Source organism: Microcebus murinus, chromosome 11, assembly GCF_040939455.1.
Source record: "Microcebus murinus isolate Inina chromosome 11, M.murinus_Inina_mat1.0, whole genome shotgun sequence".
Lineage (NCBI taxonomy): Eukaryota > Metazoa > Chordata > Mammalia > Primates > Cheirogaleidae > Microcebus > Microcebus murinus.
The window spans coordinates 85,057,016-85,081,202 of record NC_134114.1 but is presented as its reverse complement, the minus strand read 5'-3'; the positions used below and the strand labels follow the sequence as shown (position 1 = coordinate 85,081,202).

Genomic DNA, 24,187 nt, shown 5'->3' with positions numbered 1-24,187 from the left:
AGTACTACCAAGTGAATTCCTTACAAAAGCCCATCCTTTAAAAAATCCCATGGGGTTAAGTAGAACCCCTATTAAATAAGCTACCTATAGAGAATAAAAATTTCTGCAATAACATTTACAAGCAGAAATATTCTGTGGATACCACTGTAAAACAAAATTTTTTTAACTCATATGAGAGATGGTGCACTTGCGCGCACACGCGCGCGCGCACACACACACACACACACACACACACTCTCTCTCTCTCTCTCTCAAACACCTCCCCCCCCCCCGCAAAAAAAAAAAACCTTCAATGAGGTCAGATGCAGCCAAAACACTAAAGCCCATTAAAGCCCTGGTGATTGTCCTCAATTATAGCTGAAATCCTTCTTAAAATAGGCGCTGCCATCCTTATTTGGATTTAAGAATCCTGAAGGAGCAAAATACATTCCTAGGAGTGATGTATGTTACTTTCATGTAACATATACAATGTGTAACCTAGTGAAATGCTTTTTTTGTACTTGGGTAAACTGCATACCCCTTCCCTTCCCATTCTATCATCCAGGGGCTTCAGCATGCCAATAAAAGCATGTCAGTCTCTGCTACTATTGCAAATTGGAACCTAATATGACATCAGTTTCCATCCATCAACACTGAGATGCAAAGTAAAACCTAATAATGTCAGTTTTCCATACATATTTACAAACCAGAATATAAAAGAAATTCCACAAGAATAGTATCATTGTGTAATACTAAAGGGTTAGAGGCAAGATGGTAAAGATATGACCCAACCTGGCTGCTGGGTCCCAGCCTCCATGCTCTTTGCTACCCTCTCTCCAGCAGTCTCACAGGTTTACTACTGACTGCATGCCACACAACTTAAAACTATAGTGTCAACTCTCCACCAACTCAATCCCCCTCTAGACTGCAGACTTGTCCTTGTGAAGTGCTAAGAGTTCGGTTTGAATGTGAACATTACACTGCAGAAGCTGGCTCCAAATAAATTCTTTTAACAAAACTCCAAACAGAGAAGATCAGAGAGCATCAGTGGTTAGAAGCAAAGAAATGCACAAAATGCCATCAAAGTAGATGACCTGCAATCTTGACATATGTGACACTTCAGCTCTTGTGTTCACTTAATAATTGGTATTTTAAGTTTCTTCTAAAAACTTCAATATAAGTAAACTACTACTACAATTACTATAATGGGTAACAGAGCATTCCCATTAACTTGGCTACTTGATAACTCAAAACGCTATTTTCTTGACTAGAATACAAAATAAAACCCACAGTAGCACAGAATAAATGCCCTCAAAAAAAGCAACTTAAACTTGTACCAAACACTGAAAAGGTAAATCTGTATAAAAGGTTATAACTGCATTTACAGTGCAAACTCATGTTTTCTTTCAACTTTCTTCTGCACAGATAATCTCTTCAGAAACATTGCCTCCCTGCATTTCTTTAAAACACCTGAGAAAGGTAAGGCTTGAGGAGACACTCACTAAAATGCAACAGGTCTCTGATCTTGGGACTTCTAGAATACATCTGCTATCAAAGGTCCAAGATCTTCATTATAGCATTATGGTCAAACTTGAAACTCAAAAAGGCTCTGGATGAAAAGGGGAACTTGCAATGTCCATTACATGCCACAGACTGTCCCTCGGCATGTTCTAGCAACTGATCTTCACCGGAGCAAGGTAAGTCATAAACAGCATCTGTTTAAAAAATTTAAAAAGATAAGCTCAGTAACCTTATTTAAGGAATCAAATATTGCCCTTTGTCTTTGTTCTAAATGACTTCATATAGAGTATGTATTTATCTTTTCACACTCTAAATTTAACACCAAGTAGGACCACCAAGATACATATTTTTCCTTTCCCTAAATTGGTGCTCAACTGAATTTCTAATCTACAGGGTGTCCCAAAAGTCACCATACACAGGGAAAATGAGAAATTGTAGCTAAATACGTACAAAAAATATTCATTACAAAATTGGTCTTTTGTATGAAGACTTTCAAGACATGGTGTATTATTGCCTATTTCCACAAAAACATTCAAAATTTTAAATCATGTTTAAGACTTTTGACACTCCTTTGCTTTCAAAAATGGGCACACCTTTCTCTACCTCTTATACTTGTATTTTGTGCTAACATAATGAATGGAAGTGTCCTGACAGAGATCAAAACGAAAGTATTATAAATAGTCCAATTACACTGTACTATAAAGATTACAATTCTAGAAAAATAAAGCTACAGTTTAGTAAGTCTTCCAGAAATATATCAACCAAAGAAAAATCCAAATTTTCAAAATCACAGTACAACAAAACTCTAATTTACCTGGGCTTTTTTCTTTTAAATAGAGCAGGAATTTGACCAGGAAAGTAGGTTTGGAATGGACATCAAAAAGCAGAGGCAGAAAGTTAAGTCTGAAATGAGGCCTCCCAGGACAAGAATCCTTTTATACTTCTTTCTCAAGACAACTCAAAGTTTTATAAATCCATATTATGCCCAACTATGCTGGATATACTTAGTTATATACGTATGTGCTTTCTTTAATGTTCCTAAACATTAAATAACTCATTAAATTACATAAATAACTGATTTCTGGATATATATTGATTAGATTTAACTATCAGCCTATCATCCCCAACACTCAAGGTAAGGTGACCAAAAAAAATCCTAGTAAGGACTTCTACCCCCATAACTTCCCTATACTTAACTCCGATGAGGGCAAAGGATAGATTCTTCAATAAATGGTGCTGAGAAAACTGGATATCCACATGTAAAAAAAACTGTATCCTTATCTTACACCATACACAAAAATGAACTCAAAATGGGTTAAGACTTCAATGTTGGCCCTGAAACCATACCACTCCCAGAAGAAAACAAGGGGAAAAGCTCCTGGACACTGGCCTTAGCAATAATGTTTTTATACGTCACAGAAGCACAGGCAACAAAAGCAAAAATAAACAAGTGGGACTACATCAAACTAAACTCTAATGATAGTTCCTAATTATTCATAGTTAACTTTAACTTTTCGTAATAGTGTTTAAGCATCTCCATCTTTTTCAATAGCTTTTATCTTTCTTAAATCACAGACAATAATATAGAGAAGGAATATAACATTGCTTTTCACTTCTTAGACTTTTCTATATGAATGCCTTAAATTTAGATGGCAAATAAATGCAATCACTGCACAGGAAATTTCATACAATTAAAAATAACACCTAAGAAACAACAGTATACCACACCTCCAAATGACACCTATTAAAACAGTATTACCAAAGAGCTTTCTACATTCATTAGGATTATTTTCCAAATCAGACAACACACCCACTTTTCATATTACAACCATCATTGTAGTAAAAGCTATCCTTAGGACTGCCTTTAAAAGCTGATTATCATTACCTCCAAAAAGAGGAAAATGTTTCCCTTCTGAAGTTAGTGCATCCCTTATATGTACGTGAGAATGGGGATTCCTCACTTTTATAAAACTTCGTTCTTTCCACTACATCTAATCCTCAATATTTATTTATTTATAATATTCATGCATTGTACTGAGTCTTATATTCACAAAACAGCACAGTCAAAAAGCAAATAATTTCATTTTGTAATCATCTAATTCATTTTAGCCAGTTTCATATTTAGATATCTTCACACATATGAACTCTTTCTACAGAACATAAGCAACTCTTCCTGTGTAACTACCAGTTCGTCACATATGCCACTAAAATCAAAGTTAGGTAAAACCCAACCAATTCACACAAGGCAGAGATTTTAAAAAGTGACTTGCCTGTTTCAAAATTATCCTGAAGCTTTCGTGGATGAAGTTTCTTTTCACATTTCTATTAAAAAAAAAAAACACACACACACACAGCCCACACACAATCCCCAGTTATTTAACATATTAAAAACCAAGAGCTATATTATCAAATTTCTCAGGGAGAAAATTTAACTAGGAATATAATCCCCATCCCATGTCTCTTATTTTTGAATTTTGTATTTAGTTTAACAGCTAAAACTTTTTTCAATTTGTGATCACATGCACATTATAAAGACACCAGAAAAAGAAAAGTATTATTCATTACATTTCTCAACTTGAGCTAATTACTATTAACACTGCCGTATCTTTCCAGCATTTTGTCCATGAAGATATGTATATGTTCATATATCTTCACATAACTGTATAAATTTTAAATGGAATTATAATAAATACTACCATCCTATAACCTTTTAAAATCTAGTATATTGTGAATAAATTCTTTTTTCAATAACTACAACCTACATAGTCATTTTTACTGACTTGATGGTAATCTACTATATAGATCTATGATTCTATAGTTAATAACATCTTGGATATTTACATTGTTTCCATCTTTTCATTAGTATAAAGAATGAGGGGGTGAATATTCTTTAAATTTCCCTTCTAGGAAAATAAGTGTTTTGGTGGTGGTTGTTTTTATTACGAGACAGGGTCTTACTCTGTTACCCAGGCTGGAGTGCAGTTTGATATAGCCCAACTCCTCTCCAGAAGGTTGTACCAATTCGTAATTTTTATGTGTTGTTCATGCACTCAATAATACACAACTGGGTATTACTGATCTTTTCATCTTTGCAATCTGAAGGGATAAAATGGTATCCCATCTTAATTTACATTCTCTGACTACACATATTGTTTGACATTTTTCATGTTTATCATTTTTATTTTTTCTCTTATAAACTGTTTATATATTGTTCTCCATTAATTTTCTTTTTTAAAAACTTAAAAAATCTATTTAAGTTCTTCTAAACAAATATGAGATTCATTTGTGAAGTTCCTCCAAAAAACATACAAGGATTTTGACTGGTAGCAACTTGAATTTATATTTAACTTATGGAGAATTAATATTTGTATAGTATTATCAATAAAAAGTATCTGTCCCGTTTTCATTAGAATTCAATTTTATTAAAAACTTTTTAAATCATCTATTGTCTCCTTTGTTCTTATCACTACCTTCAATCAGAGAAAAGTAAAGTAATGGTAACAGGCAAGTAGTCTGCTAATAAACCAATCTTCAACATAGATTTATTGAATCATTACACCTCAAGTTAAATAAACAGCATCCAGGGAATTCAGGTAAAATGTTTTTGCTAAAAATTTGAAATTACTATTACCACTCTCTGTTAAAGAAATGAAAAATAGGTGAAGCTACAATAAAAAAATCCAACATTCAGATATCAGGCAGGACTTACAGAAAACATAAGGGAGGAGACCATTAGCTATGAATTACCTTCTGGAGCACAAACTAAATAAAAGAATGAAAGGAATATTCAACCCTCCACTAAATTTGACTGGCTTTAAAAAAAAGAAAGGAAATGCCATAAAATGTTCACAACTATTTGTCTTCAGGCCTAGTCTAATGACAATGGCACTATCTATGGATGTTTTATTTATTTTTAATCTTCTAAACTCTATCAACTTGAAGATTAAAAAAAAAATACATGATGAACTTCTCCCAATTTTTAACTTCATTACAGTAACATAGAATATTGAGAAAAATACAAGCAAAACGATTAGCCAAAAAATTGCTCTAGAACTGGTTTGACTACATGTTATTTTCTGTGGCATTAAGATAAATATAAATAGCCATATAAAAAGCGAAGATTGGGCCAGGCACAGTGGCTCACACCTATAATCCTAACACTCTAGGAGGCCAAGGCAGGAGGATCCCTTGAACTCAGGAGTTCAACACCAGCCTGAGTAAGAGCAAGAAACCATCTCTACTAAAAAAATTTTTTAAAGAAAGGGAACATTAGATGTGCAGTTGAATCAATGTTATAAACCTGTAATTAAGAGCGGCCAAAGAGATTTTTAGTGTGAACAGTGTAGAATTTAGCTCCATAAAAATCCTATCAATACATCAATTAAAATTCAAAGCAAATAACATTAATGTGCCTTGACAGTACCCTTGCTCCACTCTTAAAAGGGTGAAGTGCCTATACTTAGCACGGGAGCTGTAACTCTTACCATCAAAGAATTCTGCTGCTTTGCTGGCTGGCTGTGGACCCCATTTGTTCTTTTCTTTTGATTAGGTGAGTCTTGGTACTGTTTTCTGCCATTTCCCCTCATATTTTGATTCTGTTTTTCCAATAAGAAATAAAATATGCATCTATAGTATAATGTAATATTAGCACAAAAGAATACAATCCCCTGGCTATGTTTAGCTGGTTCAAGCAAGTTGTAGGCAACCTCTGTCCCCCACCCAATTTTCATAAATCACCATATCAATGTATTTTTTTATAGAAGATAGGGCTTCGCAAAGCAAGATTCCCCTAAAGGTATGAAATAGCAAATATAATGGTCCCTAGAAATCTTCCACGCCTGTTGCCTTATCCTATATCTACTTACAGATTTTGTTTATAATACATAAATGGACTCTCTGTGAGGGAATGCTGATGCACACTGGCCACAGCAAGAAATAGGAAGCAAATGTGATCAACTGCTACCTTGAAAATCTGTTTTAAATTATTAATAAACAAATAAGCACTATCAAATGAATAATCACTTTTACAAAATAATGAAGACTGGTGTTTTTAAAATTTGGGCCATTATTCCTAAATTTAGAGATAAAACCTAAACATGCAGTTGTTTATATCTTGCTATTAAACTACTTTAAACCAATCATGGTGGTTCACACCTGTAATCCCAGCACTCTGGGAGGCAGAGGATCACTTGAGGCCAGGAGTTCAAGACCAGCATGGGCAACATTAATGGGATCCCCTTTCTACAAAAAATTTAAAAATTAGCTGGATGTGGTGGCACTCAACATAGGAACACTGTCACTTATAAAAAATTTAAAAAAACAAACTGCTTTCACAGGAGTTAATTTTCCCACCAAAAAAACCCCTAAGTTTAAATTAAAACACATAAACTTTCTTTTCAGAGACAGGGTCGCACTCTGTCGCCCAGACTAGAATACAGTGGTATAATACAGTAGTGATGTGATCATAGCTCACTGCAACCTCCAATGCCTGGGCTCAGGCAATCCTCCCACCTCAGCCTCCCCAGTAGCTAGGACTATAGGCATGTGCCACCACACCCAGATGATTTTTCTATTTTTGGTAGAGATGGGGTCTCACTATGTCGCCTAGGCTGGTCTCAAACTCCTGGCCTCAAGCCATCCTCCTGCCTCGGTCTCTCAAAGTGCTGGTATTACAGATGTGAGTCACTGTGCCCAGCCTATTTATTACTATATTTCACTGTGGTACAACAGACATAAAATGTACCATTTCAACCACTTGTAAGTGTATAATTTAGTGGCATTAAGTAACAGCCACAATGTTGTGCAACCATCACCACTATGGCTTTCCAAACTTTTTTTCATCATCCCAAACTTTGTGGCCAATAAACAATTACTCCCTATTCTTCCTTCCCTCCAGCCTCTGGTAATCTCTAGTCTACTTTGTGTCTCTATTAATTTGTCTAATCTAGGTACCTCATCTAAGTAGAATCATACAATATTTGTCTTTCTGTGTCTAGCTTATTTCACTTAGCATAATGTCCTCTAGGTTCACCCAACTTGTAGCATGTTATCAGAATTTCATCTCTTAAAGGCTGAATAATATTTCATTGTACATATGTACCGCTTTTTGTTTACCCATTCACCTGCTGCCAGGCATATGGGCTATTTCCACCTCTGAGTATCATGCATAATGCCAATGTGAATATTAATATACAAGTTATATGTTAAAGTCCTTGCTTTAAATTCTTTTGCATATACACCTAGGAGGAGAATTGCTGAGTCCTATGGTAACTCTACCATTTAACTTTTTAAGAAATCTCAAGTTGTTTTCCAAGAGAGCTGCATCATTTTACATTCCCATCAGGAATGCACAAGGGCTCCAATTTCTCCACATCCTTACCAATTCTTGTTACTCTCTGCTGTTATTTTTGTTTTTTATTAAAGCCATCCTATGGATAAGAAATGGTATCTAATTGTGGTTCTGATTTGCTTTTCCCTAATGATTAATAATGTTGTTGTGTGCTACAGGTATGTTAAAAAAAATAATAATGTTGAACATCTTTTTGTACATTTATTGGCCATTTGTATAACTTCTTTGGAGAACTATCCAAGTCCTCTGCCCATAATTTCATTGGGTTTTTTTGTTGTTCTGAGTTCTAGTTCTTCTTCATATATTTTAGAACTGAATCCCTTATTATATATGATTTACAAATATTTCCCCCCTTTTGTAAGTTGTTTTTACTTTTGATAGTGTCCTCTGAAGCACAAACGTTTTTTAACTTTCATAAACCCAGTATATTTTTAAAAAGAAAAATGAAAATAAAAATAAGAGCAGTCCCCAAATGGACAGTTAAAAAAGACAATACCAAGTATTAGTAAGGATGCAGGACAATTAGAATTCTCATGTATTTTGCTAGGCATATAAATAACTTGAGAAAATTAGTTCCAAGTATATACTTAATAACCAATGAGCCAATACTTCTACTTTTAGTTACAAAAAAGAATTGTGTCCATTTATCAAAAGACATGTATCAAAAATAGCAGCACTGTTAAAGCCCCAAACTGGAAACAACCAAAATATCTATTAAAGGTGGACTGGATAAATTGTGATACAACCATACACTAGAATAATGAAAATAAAATTTTACAATACACTGTTAATGTTTTCCCAAACAAAAGCCAATAGATCTTATTTATCTTAAATTGGAAGATATGTCTTTTATGACTTATTTTTAAATGAACCTTTCGCTAGCATTATGTATATCAAAGTCAGATACTAACTCCTATTACTTACTTTACTGGATTTATACCAAAGCTATAAATATTAAGGAGTCTCAGCCCTAAGGGACACAGCAGCCTTTGATCAACAATTCAGAGCTCTATAACTATTAATATGCAATGCCTCAATTTAGAATGATTTCAAAGCCAAATGATCTAAATTTCTGAAAAATTTTAATTGTGTATCACTCACCTTTGCTTTTAAAAGGTCAGACATTTCAGAATGATTATTATATGGCTTTTGCTGCAGTGGCTGCCTGTGCTTTACCCACTGGTCACCAGGAGAACCATCAGGAAATAACTGTTGACTGTGGCGGAATTTGGTTCGACTATATCAAGATTTTAAAAATAAAAATCAGATCAGGAAGTTTTCACTTATAGTTCTTATAATACCTGAATAGTTTATTTTACAGACTAAATATTTTACTTTCTTATTTATCGTCTACCTCTCCCCACTGGAATGTAAGTTCTAAGAGGGCAGAGATTCTTGTCTGCTTTATCTACAACTTTATCCCTAGCACCTAGAGAAAGCCTGACATTCAATAAATATTTCTTGAATGAATAACCCTATTATTTCATCCCAGACATTTAAAAATTATCCATATTATCTCCTCCCTATATAAGTGATTATACTGTGCTGTTAAAAATCTGAAGAAAATAATTACTTCTAAATTTAGCTGAAATGAATGTAAGTGCATTTTCCTTATTAATAGGACAAGCAACTCATATTCTTGCTAAGATGTTTAAAGTATGGAATTTGATCCTGTACAGGTCAGTTATGGATCCCATCCATACTATAAGAGGATCTGAGAAATTAAGCTATTTTCTAAAGCAAAAAATTAAGGGGCACAGACAATGAATTAGCAACTCAATAAAGATCCAGTCTCAAATTCTTATGCAAAAGAATCTGACTTTGAAAAACTACTCAGGTGGTAATTTGCAATATGAGGTAAAAAAATCTCATTATATAGTACCACGTCCATGTATAATATATTCCAGAGTTAACTGATCCCAAGAATCACATTATAGTAAGATTATTTCAGAATACTTCAGAGTTCTTCTCCTTTCCCATTTAAAAACAATAAAATTTTAGTCTATCCTTTCTCTAGATAGGATTCAGATATTTCCTCCAACACATGAGAGACATTAGTCTATATTCTAAAAAAAAAAAAAAAAAACACACACATAAAAACCTGAAATTTGTTTAAAGAAGTTGCTTTATCATCTCCTTACCCACTCACCAAGACCACAAACCCTTGGACTAAGATAGGGAACTCATACCACACACTATGGTCGACAGATTCTTCCAAACATGAACATTCATATAATTCTTTTATCAAACACTGTCAATATTTCCTAATTTTTTTGGCAGTATCTTTGTTTCTTTTTATCTTGGCTGCATTCCTGTCTACATTACTTTTTCTACACTGTTTCACTTATCTCTGTAGTATATAACTTGGTTATTATAACTATAGATTCTGAAGGGCATCTCCAGGCATTTAGTCTAAGCTCCTGTCCTCATAAAACCCATCTAAAATAGAATGCTACCTATTTTAAAGCTATTGACTATACATGTGGTTTATTCCTATTAATTTCTGAAGCTCTATGATAAAAGCTGAACATCCAAATTGGAGAAAATGTAAAAATCAACTCTCTCTGAACCTAACATAGGTAAAGTTCTAATAAACTGATGCCAAAATTATATGATTATTTAATAAAGTTACTTCCCCAGCCTACTCTGTGTGATTTGGATGCAATTAAGTTCCAAGGAAGAAAACAGTTTGTTCATAGTTCATGTCCATATAATAGTTACTCTTTATAATATATACAATCTATGCTAGGGAAAGAAAAAAAAGCAAGCCCAAGTCTTCGCCATTCTTTGACTTTAACAAATTATACATCGACATCTGTCATCTCCCTTGGACAAAAACAGACCTCAATATCCCAATCGTCTTCACAAATTCCCTTATCTCTAAAGTTGGCTATGAGAACAGAGAACTGTAATAACACTGTGAATACACACAAGTTTTTCTTTTCCTAGTGTTCTATCTATCCACTTGAAAAGTTGGTATCCTCTTGAGTATATTATTTTAAAATGTGCCTGAAGCTCTTTTCCAACTGCAATTAACCTTTTACATCTCTTAAAAATCTTCTATTACCTGTGAGACCAATAACGAAATAATAACTATAAAAAGGAATCCTATACCTCTGCAAACTTTAGAAGCAAAATGCTACTATATTAAAAAAAACTATCATGAAGTCAAAATTCAACATATTCAATTCAATATATCCAATAATTCCATAAGTGTATTTCTTTACCTCAATTTTTCCACAGTGTAAGGTTTAGCTGGTGTGCTACCAGCTGAGGAAAATCCATTGTCACTATCTGAGGAATCTCCAAATCTTCGAGAAAGCCAGTCCCTTAATGGTCTATGGAAATAAGAATAATTCACTTTTAGGCCAAGGTGGGAGGATCGCTTGAGGCCAGGAGTATGAGACTAGCCTGTGCAACCCATTCAGACTCCATCTCTATAAAAAAATTTAAAAAATTAGCCAAGCGTGGTGGTGTGTGCCTATAGTCCCAGCTACTCTAGGAGTCTAAGGCAGCAAGATAGTCTGAGCTCACGAGTTTGAGATTGCAGTGAGCTATAATGATATGACTGCACTCTAGCCCAGGCAACAGAGTGAGACATTGTCTCAAAAAACAAAAAAAATAACAGAATTCACTTTTAAAATCTGGCTGTAGAAAGAAACTATCAGAATCATGAAGGTTATTTCTAAAGAAATACGAACATACCTGATAAAGGGAATGGCCATAAAAAATTTGTTAGGTGCCAAACCAAGCTTGGATTTTGGGGTCATATCATTTCTATGACAAGGCAATTTCTCAATGGAGAACCACTCAATGTTCTGAAACACAAAAGAAAATAATCCATTTAGTTAATTATTATGAAGGAGTTTCTAAAAGAAATTCCCTACTTCATTCAATTAGGATACTGTCCAGCAATCTGAAAATACTACCAATTGTTACATACCCGAATTTCTCTCCTGGTTTTCGGGTTAAATTTTGTGTCTTTTGGAATTCCTGGAATAATGTACAAGCGAGCAAGCTGGTCATTGATTCGAAGTTCAATGTAATCATCCTTACAAATATAGTCTTTGATATCAAAACCAGTTTCTTCAAAGACCTGGAAATAACAAATGTGGATGAAATTTTCACTTTTAGCTTTTAGACCTCCAGTTCATTAAAATTCATTTCAAAGACAAAAATTCAGAAAAGGGGAATCATTTGTATTTACTACTTCAGAAATGGCAGAACGGGTACAGAAGCATAAATGTGATATTGAAAAAAAAGAAAGTTCTTGTGTCCTACATTTCTCTATATCCACATCTGGTACTTTGGGTACACACAGAAACAGACCACTGGCATTCAAACATACCAAAACTATACACCTTTCCCAGAATAAAATTCTGAATGTTCAGTGACAGAGGTTTCATGGCGTCCCACCTTTCCAAATCTTAACAGAAGACGATGTAATTAAACCATTAGTCACATGGATTTATCTTATAATTCATGCATGCTGTCTGAACATTCCCATTAAAGCAAAAGTCCAGATGCTTTGGTTCTTCTTCTTTGAAACTAAGGTCTAATCTACTGCTTTAGACAAGCTTAAAAAACATTTTTGACTAATAAATCAAACTTAATGGGCTATTAGATTTATAGCTGTAACAATTAAGAATAGTTTACCTAAAAGTTTACATATCAATATATGGAATTGCTTCTCTTCATTAAAGACACCCGTAAGAGAGTCAAAGGGAAAACATAAATCAAAGACACAATCCATTCATATCCAATATATATTAAAAAAAACTCACATATATACACATACATACATATCAATAAGACAAGTAACTCAACTTTTAAAAAATGGGTAATATCTAAATGGGTACTTAATAAAAGGGAATATTCGAATAGCCATTAAGAACAAATATGACAAGGTGCTCAACATCATTAAACTTCGGGGAAAATGGAAGTTAAAACAACAATGATAAACCATTACATTCCCACCAGAATAGCTAAAAATTTTTTAATTTGACAATTTGGTGTATACGCCAGGATCTGTTCATTGCTGTTGGGAATGTAAATTGGTACAACTACTTGGAAAACTATTAGCAGTAGCCTCCCTATTACTCAGCAAGTCCAGTCTTAGAGAAATATGGGTCTCTTTTCCTCAAAGGGCATATACAGGCCGGACGTGGTGGCTCACACCTATAATCCTAGCACTCTGGGAGGTCGAGGCAGGAGGATCGCTTGAGCCCAGGAGGTTGCTGTGAGCTACACTGATGCCACGGCACTCTAGCCTGGGCAACAGAGCAAGATGCTGTCTCAAAAAAAAAAAAAAAGAGCATATACAAGAAATAGACACAGCAGCTTTATTCACAGTAGCAAAAACTGGATACAAATCCAATGTGTAAGAAAATGGACAAAGTTATAATATTTATACACTGGAATATTAATAGAGAAAAATAAAAAGAACCAACTATGGATACATGAAACAAGATGCATCTCACAGGCATTATGTTGAGCCAAAGAAACCAAACACAAAAAGTCACAACTGCAAATTTTATTTACACAAAGCTCAAAAACAAGCAAAACTAATCAATGGTAACAGAAGGCAAAACAATGAGTCCCTTCAGGAAATGTGGGAAAAGGTGGGTATTGATTGGGAAGTGACAGGCAGGACTCTCCTTAGGTGTTATCAGTGTTCTGTATCTTTTTTTTTTTTTTTTGAGAAAGTCTCTCTTTGTTACCCAGGCTAGAGTGCTATGATGCCAGCCTAGTTCACAGCAACCTCAAACTCCTGGGCTCAAGAGAGCCTCTTGCCTTAGCCTCTCAATTGGCTGGGACTGCAAGTATGCACCACCAAGCCTGGCTAATTTTTTCTATTTTTAGTTGCCTGACTAATTTTTTCCTATTTTTAATAGAGACTTTAGTAGACTCTTGCTCAGGCTGGTCTCCAACTCCTGACCTTAAGAGATCCTCCCACCTTGGCCTACCTAAGGGCTAGGATTATGTGCCCCTGTCATGTTCAGTACCTTGATCTGGGTGGTGCTTTCACAGCTATATACATATATAAAAATGAATAAACTGTTTAGTGTACTTTATATGTTTTAGCTTCAACAGAAAATTTGGTTCTTAATTCTATTTTTACATAATCTCTTGACTTCCTTCTTTGAATAATACCACATTATCAGAAATAAGTATGCACAGCTAGTCACATAAATCTGTATAATAATTAGGAACAATGCTAAAAGTAAACTGCATAATCTAAATTCCTTGGGAGCAGAACCTATTATCTATGTGTTACAAATAGCATCTAACTAAATAAAAAAAGTATTGAAGGACAGAGGACTGTATCAGATTAAAGGAGACTGAAAGACATACCAACTAAATGCAAATGCAATAAATGAGCCTGGATAGGATCCTAGATGGGGGTTTTGGGGTGGAAACTGTGGAAAGGATAATGGGCAAATAGTGTATTTGAATATGAACTGTCCATTAGATAACAGCACATCAATGTTACATTCCTGCATTTGATAACTACACTGTGACTACCCTAAGAGAATTATTTGTTTTTAAAAGATATGCAGAAGTATATATTTAACTATAAAGGGGCATTTTGTCTGCAACTTACTCTTAAATAATTCAGCAATAATAATAAAAGCTATATACACACACACATCAAAAGTAATAAATATGGCAAAAGATTAACCAGGGTCTATTCTTTGTATTAATCTCCCTACTTTTCTATTTGAAATTATCTCATTATTCATGTAATTTTTATGAAGTCATATGTAACCCAAATGCTTAGTTCATTTTAGTACATCCATTCAAATATGTACTGTGTACCTAGGCAATGAATTCAGTAATGAATAAAGCAAGCACTGTCCTTTAAGGAGTTCAGTTTAAAAAGAAAAAAAATTAATTGTAATTTGATGTTTAAGTGTTAAGAGGTAGAAAGAGGATGCCTAACTCAGCCTTTTGTAAAGGTGTGTGAGAGTTGGGGCGGTCACCTTTGGAAGTCTGTAATGGATGGCATCTTATTCTGCTGGACAACTTCAAGGTAGGACTTAAAAGATGAATAGGAGTTTGCCACATAGATAAGAAGAAAAGGCATTCCATTTGGATAGCTGGGAATGCCTATAACTAAAGAATTACATGCAAAATGAAGTGGTACAATAAGAGGCAAAATGAAAAGGGCCACCAGCACTAATCCAGGCAGCTTCAAACTATACAACCAAAGCCAGAATAAAAATAACAGAGAAAACACATCTCAATCCTAAAAGTGATATACATTTGCCCCTAAAATAAGGCATTCACTCTCATCAAATATCTACCAGGAGTAAGTTTTTTTTTTTTTTTTTTGATTCATGGTCTTTTATTTTTTTTTTTCTTGACCTGACAAATATGACTGGTTACGTGTTTTTTTTTTTTTTTTTGGTTTCATTTTTTTTTTTAATTTTTTTTTATTTTGGTATATCAGGAGTAAGTTTTAATAGCTGACTTATATGTACAGACTCCAGAAAAAATTTTAATACCATACCTTCTGTGAATCAAATCTATTATTGTATTATTAACTATGTACAATACATAGTTAATTTTTCTGGCACATGGAGCAGCATTAACTCTCAAATTTATCAAATAAAAATCCCCATGTAAAAGGTTTTTTTAAGAAGTGTTAACTAAAGAGAACTGGCACAGGGAGACAATGAAATTGTTTATAATATTTGTCCTATAAGCCTATAGAAAGAGGTAGACTAAGCCCACCAGTAGTTTCTCTGTACAAATTCTGTGAATTAAATCATATAAATGCATATTGAAGTCAGCTTCATTATAATAAAACATGTTGTTTTGCCAAATAATAAGCCACAGTATAAAATCTTGAAACTACAAATGAACTGCCAAGTATCACTTGCTTCTTCTCAACAGTTGACGTTTCACAACAAATGACAACAAAAACACACTGGGTTACTATGCCTTCAATAGTATCTAGGAAACATTTTTCACATCTTTGTCCTGTTAAATAAAATTTATAAGAAGCTATGGTTTGGACTGATCTCCTACACTAGGCCCCAACAGACCAAACCAAAATGGAATTAATCATGCTAAAGTCCCATGTGTCCCATGTCACCAAACCAAAACTATTAATAAATTGTTTATCTGACCTTCAGAAATCAGGAGAGGGAGAGATAACATAGCCAAATCCCCAAACAGCCCAGTTTTAATCGTCATAAGGAAGTCCCCTTTGCTTTATAACCTTTACGGTGAAAGTAACTGAAAAGATCAATCTGTGTTTTGTTTTTTGTTTTGCTTTCCTCAGTCCTTTTTCTGTCCTTAAAACCAACCCTGTTGGTGACCAGCCTAGACCAGTAAGACCCCATCTCTACAAAAAAATTTAAAAATTAGATGGGTGTAGTGGTGCATGCCTGTAATCCTAGCTACTGGGTAAGCTGAGGCAGGAAGATCACTTGTACCCAGGAATTCAAGGCTATAGTGAGCTATGATCAAGTGAGACCTTGTTTCTAAAAAAATTAAAATAAAGTAAAAGAATTTAAAGGAAAAAACTCCAAATTTCTCTGTTCAGCTAATCCGAACACTCATTCTATTTTATAAAATGAAGTGTTGCCTGATTCTCGAATAACAAAGCCAGTCCCAATCTTTAAATTTATTATAATTTTGTCTTTTGACAGTCCTAAATACTTCACGGAATAAAATTGTTCATAAATAATCAAATTAATAAAGGTGAACCAAGAAGTCAAATAGAAGATTCGAAATTACTTAAGACTGTCCTTAGCTTTCTATTGATAATTATTTATACCTTCTCCTTGAGAAGCTTGTTTACCAGAGCTGCTGTAGGTTCAGCCACATACACAGTCCTGTTTTGGGATGTGTCAAAACAAAACACTTCAGTACTGTCAGTTATGTTGAAATAACAACATAACTGTAGGAATGCTATGATAAACCAAATAAAAATGCTATTAGGAATTAAGGGTAAGCATCCATGGTAGAACTGTGTAACTTAAAAAAGAAGTGCTTAAGATACCAGCCTAAGTTTAATTAGCAGCTAGAAAATTAGGACAAAACCTTTCCCTGTATGTTAATACAAGTAAAAATCAAAAGGAAAAATGAGGCATTAATAAATTATAAAGAATGGAATAACAATCTGGTTTACAACCAAGACTTACCACTGGTGGTTTCCCCGCTTTTAAGCAGTGCTGCTTCTATTATGCTGCAGTACCACCAAGTGGCAGAAGGACATATTACAATTCTAGGACTGTTAATTGAATACTTTTCATTATTCAAAACTGGCAACTGCTACAGACTGGACTGTGTCCCCCCTCAACCAAATTCTTATGCTGAAGTCCTAACCCATAATGTGCCTGTATTTGGAGATAGGACTCTCAGGAGGTAACAGAGGTTAAGTGAGGTTTGTAAGGGTGGTGCCCTCATCTGATAGAGCTGCTGTCTTTATATGAAAAGGACAAGACACCTGAGCTCTCTCCACATGCACCCAAGAAAGGTCAAGTGAGCACACAGCAAAAGGCAGTTGTCTACAAGCCAGGAGGACAGCCCTCACCAGGAATCAAATCAGGTAGCTCCTTGATCTTGGACTTTCCAGCTGTCAGAACTACCCTACTTCCCTTGCCCTAAAAATAAATTTTATTCGTGCACTTTCTTACCAGTTAGGGTGAGTTATAGTCATTACTGAAATTAGCACCACATAAACAGAACAATCTTTTATCTTAGTATTAATATCTTAAAACAGAAAACAAATACCATAACCAATACAAAAACGGGGTGCCAGAGTTCACAGGTAACTACCTCTCTTGCCCCAAATAATGTATTTTTGCATTATTCTTACTTTTTACAATATAGTGTATAAAACTCCTCATATGGAAACATCTAAGTTGATCTCTTGGGTTCTGGGGCACTACTTAACAGTTCTGCAAGTTTAAGAACAGTAGTCCCCCCACCTTCCCCCTTTCTCTGTGGCATTGCTTTCTGGATTTCATTTATCCCAAAGTCTGAAAAGTGAGAACAGTAAAATAAGATATTCTGATAAGATATTTCACATAATTTTTATTATAGTATATTGTTATATTTATTGGTTATGTTGCTAATCTTGTACTGTGCCTAATTTATAAATTAAACCTTATCATAGGTAGACAAGCATAGGAAAAAACATAGCATATATACGGTTCCCTACTATCCACGGTTTCAGCAATTACTGGGGACCTTGGAATGTATCCTCGAGTAGTATCCATAGTAGTCCCAATAAGATGGGACTACTGTGTTTGATTTCTCTCAAGTTCCCCCCAAAAGATCCAATTATACAGACAGATGATCCCACCCAATTTAACCTAAATTTTTGCTATTCCAGCTAATGTAATGTCCTTTCCTGACCTAGACAACAACCATGCTGACAAGGGGAACCTGTGGCCTCGGGGTCACCAAATCCACAATTGTGGCTCCTCAACCAAATCCAAACTTCTCCGACCAAATTTGGATTCAGTCAAAAGGCTGCACTCAACCATTCAGAAGGCCATATGTGGCCTTGAGGCCGCAGGTTCCCCACTCTATCTTGTCCTTCCCTATGAGCAAGAGCACTACAACATTTAAGTACATAAAAGGGAAGACATTTACAACTGACCTCCTGCCATCTACAGAAATGAAAGGAAAAGCTTTTAGAGGATGTGGCAATTTTTTACCTTCTTCTCTCCAAACATCTTTCAATTTTAAGGAATGTACATAAACCTTCACTGACTTGCATACAATTTTGTCTATTAGCTGCTGCAAATACTAGCTTGGATAACATGTTGCTGAATTTAAAATACAGCATTTTCAATCATTTTATCAATCCTACTCCAAAGTAAATAACTACTAATGGTTTTTCCATGGTAAATAACCACTAGTAGTTCATAAGAATTTTAACTATTATCCCGCATAAATAGTTACAACCAAACTTAAACTAAGCAGTAAACACTGCTGCATGAAAACATTAAGTCCAAACACATGCAAGGCAATGGATTCTAATGAAATATGCCACAAAATCTTTATTACAGTCTCAAAAAAATCTCAAATTCAAATCACTACCTTAGATTTTTTTCCCTTAAAGGTATCACTTCCAGCTATGAAGCCCTAGAGTGACTCTCCTTAATAAATTTATATCTTATAAGTAACTTGCCTAGAGGCTATACTAGAACAAAAATCTTTCAACTCCTAGGCCAGTCTTCTTTCCATTGTATCATACTTCCTATGGTTCAATTTCTTAAATCTCAACAATAAAGCATAATGTGAAAAAGGATAAGGAATAAAGAATACAGTACACAATCCATCACAAGGTACTATATAATTAATACCAAGTGAATAATAAAGACAATAGTTGCTATTAAAGTTCAGAGAATACTGTGGGCTAGAGTTGACTGGTAAGATTTTAAAACAGAATTTAAATAAGAAGGAACTCCAGAAAATATCCATTCTAAACTTCATTTTACAGATAAGAAACTCAGGTCCTACATACAAAGCTTGTTGGTAGCAGTCCTTCAGGGAAAAAAACAATTTGAGCTGGGTTTAGAAATGTACACAGATAAGATTTGAATAGGAAGCAAGAAAAGAGGATTTTCCAGGTAAGGAAATAGCATCAGCAAAATTTTAGAGGCTGAAATAATAAGTCAAGTTCAGAGGACAGAGAATAAATACTTTTGCCTAGGAATAAAATAAATTCAGAAATGGCTAAGATTTGTGTTGGAGAGAGGGGAAATAGTTTAAATACTTAAAAAATTAAATTTCATCCTATAAGGAGTAGAGAAATAGAGTTTGAGCAACAAACATAAATTTCTTAGAAAAGCCCAAATTTGTGCACTTGTCTGGAAGCCAAGACTATAACATAAAACAAGGATTATAACAGCCAAAATATTTTACCAATTACGAAAACAATGAAAGAAACAGGTAAGAATAAATGATAACAGATGTGGACAAAAGAATCAATAGTTACATTAAAATATGTAAGTTACTTCAAGCACTCAAGTTCTGAAAAGAAGGTTAGACAGTCCAAACAAGTAAATCTGTATGGCTTAAACACACACACACACACACACACACACACACACACACACACACACACACACACACAGACACAGAGCCCAACAGCCAAATTTACTATGCTTCAGACAGCAATAACTTACCTCTCTAGCAGCACAATCATGAGGAGCTTCTTCTTTATTTACTTTTCCTTTTGGAAATCCCCAGCCTGATTTTGCTAGGTACCCCTGAACCAGTAGTACCTACAAAACAAAGAGACATAAAAATCAAATATGCCCTCTTTTCCCACGTTCCTTTCTAAAATCAAAGGTATTTTTCTCTTTACTTCAAGTAACTGTTATCATCAATAATTTTATTCAGTATTTGGTTTAAATATCTTCCATGAGTCTAAATATACTATTACTAGTATGAAGGCATTCTGCCTATTTAAAAAATATTTCTTGAACAAGGAAGTGACACTTTTTTACACTAAGCCAGCGCTGCAAGAAGTATTAATATAAAATCTTAGGACCCAGAATGCAGACAAAAATACACAAAATTTGGCCTTTTAGTACTAGAAATCTACGAATATTTTAAAACCTCAATTCATAATTCTACATAAATAACAAAATTTGTTAATGGGCTAAAAATTAACAGGTGATCACTATTTCACTAAAAACCTTATTTTATTACACTCACATTTTCAAGTGTCTCATCAAGAATAATTGCACCATATGTTGGTACTCCCATTTTATATTCCTTCCATTCATCCAAGACTTTTTCCACATCTTCACCTTGAGGCAGCAAAAATGGACAATGACTGAAGAGTATAAACAATGTCAAGGAAGCTACTTTCTCCCTTAATACAGCTTGAGAAATTGTATACAGAAAGAAACCTATAAAAATTAACTGTATTTTTTATGTGAAATTACTCAAATCTTTACCTCTCTTAACATTTTTATTTTTGTTGTTTTCCGAATTTGTTTTCTCTTAAACAAGTCATTGTTAATTTCTGCATTTAGCCTAGAGACAAATCAAGTAATTTTTGAGTAGTCATAGTCCTGGATCCCTAAGTTAGCACAATGAAATTCAGGACCATGTTAACCCTTCAAACACTTCTCATTAAGTGAGTTAAATTCATTACACCAAGGAGTTAATAGACACCGAAGTAATGGCAAGAAACAGAGGTATAGGGTGTGTGTGTGTGTGTGTGTGTGTGTGTGTGTATTGCTAAGAGAAAGAAACCATCAGAAAAACAAGAAAGATAAACTGTATAACTTCAAGAAAGAACTACGGATGAGGCATACCATTCTATGCTATTGACTTTCTTTACCATGTATATGTATTGTTTCTATAATGAAAAACATTTTGATGATGAAGATTTAGTAAGAATTATAGAAAAAATGTAAATCTTGATAGTAAGGAAAGAATAGCCAGTTTCAAAAACACTAGGCATGCCCCTGGCCCCCAAATTGAGCAGTATAAAATAGTATTATAAAAAGGAAAAAAAGCTCAAGCCCTGAAATTGCATGCTCAGGATTCTAATACTCATGCCATCAAATGCCTCATCATTGTCACACTGTTAATTATAAAAAGCGTGGTCAAGCCCTGTGGCTCACAATTGAAATGCCAGAAGTTAGCAGGGCATGAGGGCCAGTGCCTATAGTCCCAGCTACTCCAGAGGCTAATGCAGGAGGATCAATAAATTGAGCCCAGGAGTTCAAGGCTGCAGTAAGCTATGATCCCAACACTGCACTCCAGCCAGCCAAGAGAGCCAGACTCCATCTCTTAAAAACTAAAAACTATAAAAAGTATAGGGAAAATTATAATTTATGATAGTGTTTCTCAAAGGACATACTTTCAAGGGTTCTCAAGCCTTCAACAGAAACTTGTATAGCCTGTGTTTTCATTTTGATGTTACTCTAAAAACATGTAATATGAGCATACTTTCAATTATCTAGATGACCACATGTATCAAATACTGCCACTTAATTTCGAGACCATATTGGTACTAGTACTAACTTTAATTGCTCTGAGTTATTAAAAACAGAAGAAACCTAATACACAAATGATACATTAGGGTCAAATAACACATGGACATAATATAACAAGGAAGGTTTCTTAACAGATGGAGCAAGGAAAGGTGGTAGAAGAACTGGTAATATAGGTAAGTCAAACTCAAAACACCTTCAAAGAAAGCAGCATTATATTCACACTGTGATGAGAAATTTGGTTTCAACAAAAACACATTAAATTCATTTTACTAATTTAAATTTTACGAGTTCTACAATTTTGTAATTTAAATTTTGTTTTGGTTTTACAGTTGCAGTAAAAACAAAATAGGCCCTCGAAAAATTCAATGAAGTCAACTGTCTATGACAATACTGTAATTAAAAGACAAGCATGAGGTTAATCTCAATATAGTTAGTTCATGCCTTATTTGGGGAGGGTAAAGATAAAAGCTTGGATACAACATTAACCATTCCATGAAGCCCTGTGGTTCTATAGGGGGTTGCTAAGATTCTAAAAGGTATTTCCCAATAAAAGTCTTGCTTTATATGTTTAGTAAAGTCCCTAGCAAAACTTCAGCCTGGGGGCAAATCCATGATACCCTTGTCTGTATCCATTCACATTGCTGAGTGCTTACTGAAGAAAAATCATAAGACTATGCCCAACTTACAAGAGAAAAACAGACGCACAGAAAAGTCCCACAGTTTACCCAAGGATGCACAAGTAGTAAATGGCAGAGATAGGATGCTAACTCAAAGAATGTCACCATAACATCCACCTATATTATGCCATCTTTTCCACTCTAATATCCCAGAGGTACTACAAATTCAACTTGTCCGTAACTGAACCCGTCATTCCCCTCAGAAAATTTTTCATTTTCCTACGAATCAAATGGCACACTAATCCACTCAACTCCTCACACCAGAAACCTGGGTACCATCCTTTACCTCTCCTCAGATATCCAAGTTATCACCAATTTACCTTCTATTATCTTCCAAATAGACCTCTTCACTTCTAACATAGATTTTCATTATCTTTCTAGTAAACTAATGAAATCACATCTTAACTAGGTTCCCATCTCCAGTCTTGCCTTCCTCCAATTCACCATCCATACTATTCCAGAGTGGTCTTTCAAAACACCCTATAAGAAGAAATCAAGTAAACGTGACAAAACATTTAAAATGGATGACTACAGATAATGGGCATGACGATGGTAATATTCTCTGTAACTTGAGGTTTCTTCCCCCAAAAAAGTTTAATTTTTGAAAATGGAAAAAAAAAAACTCCTACATTATTATTTTTCAAATACAGCCCACAAGACCGCTACAAGTTTTAGCCCCTAAATTACTCTGATATCATCCCATCCCTCCCTTACTCTAAAATATAATATTTAACTCTTTTCACTTCCTCACATAGATTTTACTCACACAGCTCACTTTCTCTAAAGGCTTCTGTCTAGCCCCCCAATCTTTTTTCTGGAGGAGAAACAGTTAACATGTATTGTTCACTCACAATGTGCCAGGGACTGTTCTAAACAATTTACATATACAAATTAACCTGATTTTCAAACTGACCCTTTGAATTAGGTATTATTATTAACCTTATTTTTTAGGAGGAAACTGGGATCCCCATCTAAGAGAAATTAAATAACTTACCCAAGATTTTCCAGTGGCCTCAAGTTGGGATTCAAATTCATAGCCCCCAAGCCCTGATTAGGCATCCCTCTCCTCTGTTCCCACTGAATCCTGTACCAACCTATCACATCTTACCATACTGCAGTGAAATGATTTCCTTTCCTGTCTCTCATCTTTATACAGATACTGAGTCTGTCTACCTTGTTTACTGCATAATCCTGACACAGAAACCATTCGGTTACTTAACAAAGTCTACCACATTAGCAATAAAGGTTCCTTCTCCAAATAACTTTGTTTCTTTTAAAACATAACTAATATGGCCGGGTGTGGTGGCCCACGCCTATAATCCTAGCACTCCAGGAGGCCAAGGCAGGAGGATTGCTTGAGCTCAGGAGTTTGAGACCAGCCTAAGCAAGAGCGAGCCTCATCTCTAATATAAATAGAAAGAAATCAGCCAACCAACTAAAAACAGAAAAAATTAGCCAGGCACGGTGATGCATGCCTTTAGTCCTAGCTACCCGGGAGGCTGAGGCAGACGGGATCTCTTGAGCCCAGAAGTTTGAGGCCGCTGTGAGCTAGCCTGACGCCATGGCACTCTAGCCCAGGCAAGAGAGTGAGACTCTGTCTAAAATAATAATAATAATAATATTTAAAAAAATAAAACATAATACAAAGGTTTCTGATGTTTAATTTTTAATAGCAA

At 34.7% G+C, this 24,187-nt stretch overlaps 1 protein-coding gene across 1 annotated transcript in view; it reads right to left on the bottom strand.

Annotated features, from left to right (window-relative positions):
• Positions 1-250: 250 nt before the first annotated feature.
• Positions 251-24,187, bottom strand: part of DCP2 (decapping mRNA 2) — a 40,369-nt gene continuing 16,432 nt past the window's right edge. The window contains exons 3-11 of the mRNA XM_012763749.2: positions 20,540-20,667; positions 20,005-20,103; positions 11,793-11,945; positions 11,555-11,667; positions 11,077-11,187; positions 8,951-9,086; positions 5,985-6,095; positions 3,771-3,822; positions 251-1,694 (exon numbers count right to left, since the gene is read on the bottom strand). Of these exons, the coding sequence (XP_012619203.1) occupies positions 1,531-1,694; positions 3,771-3,822; positions 5,985-6,095; positions 8,951-9,086; positions 11,077-11,187; positions 11,555-11,667; positions 11,793-11,945; positions 20,005-20,103; positions 20,540-20,667 (1,067 nt within the window). The 3' untranslated portion in view covers positions 251-1,530. The remainder of the gene's footprint in view (positions 1,695-3,770; positions 3,823-5,984; positions 6,096-8,950; positions 9,087-11,076; positions 11,188-11,554; positions 11,668-11,792; positions 11,946-20,004; positions 20,104-20,539; positions 20,668-24,187) is intronic.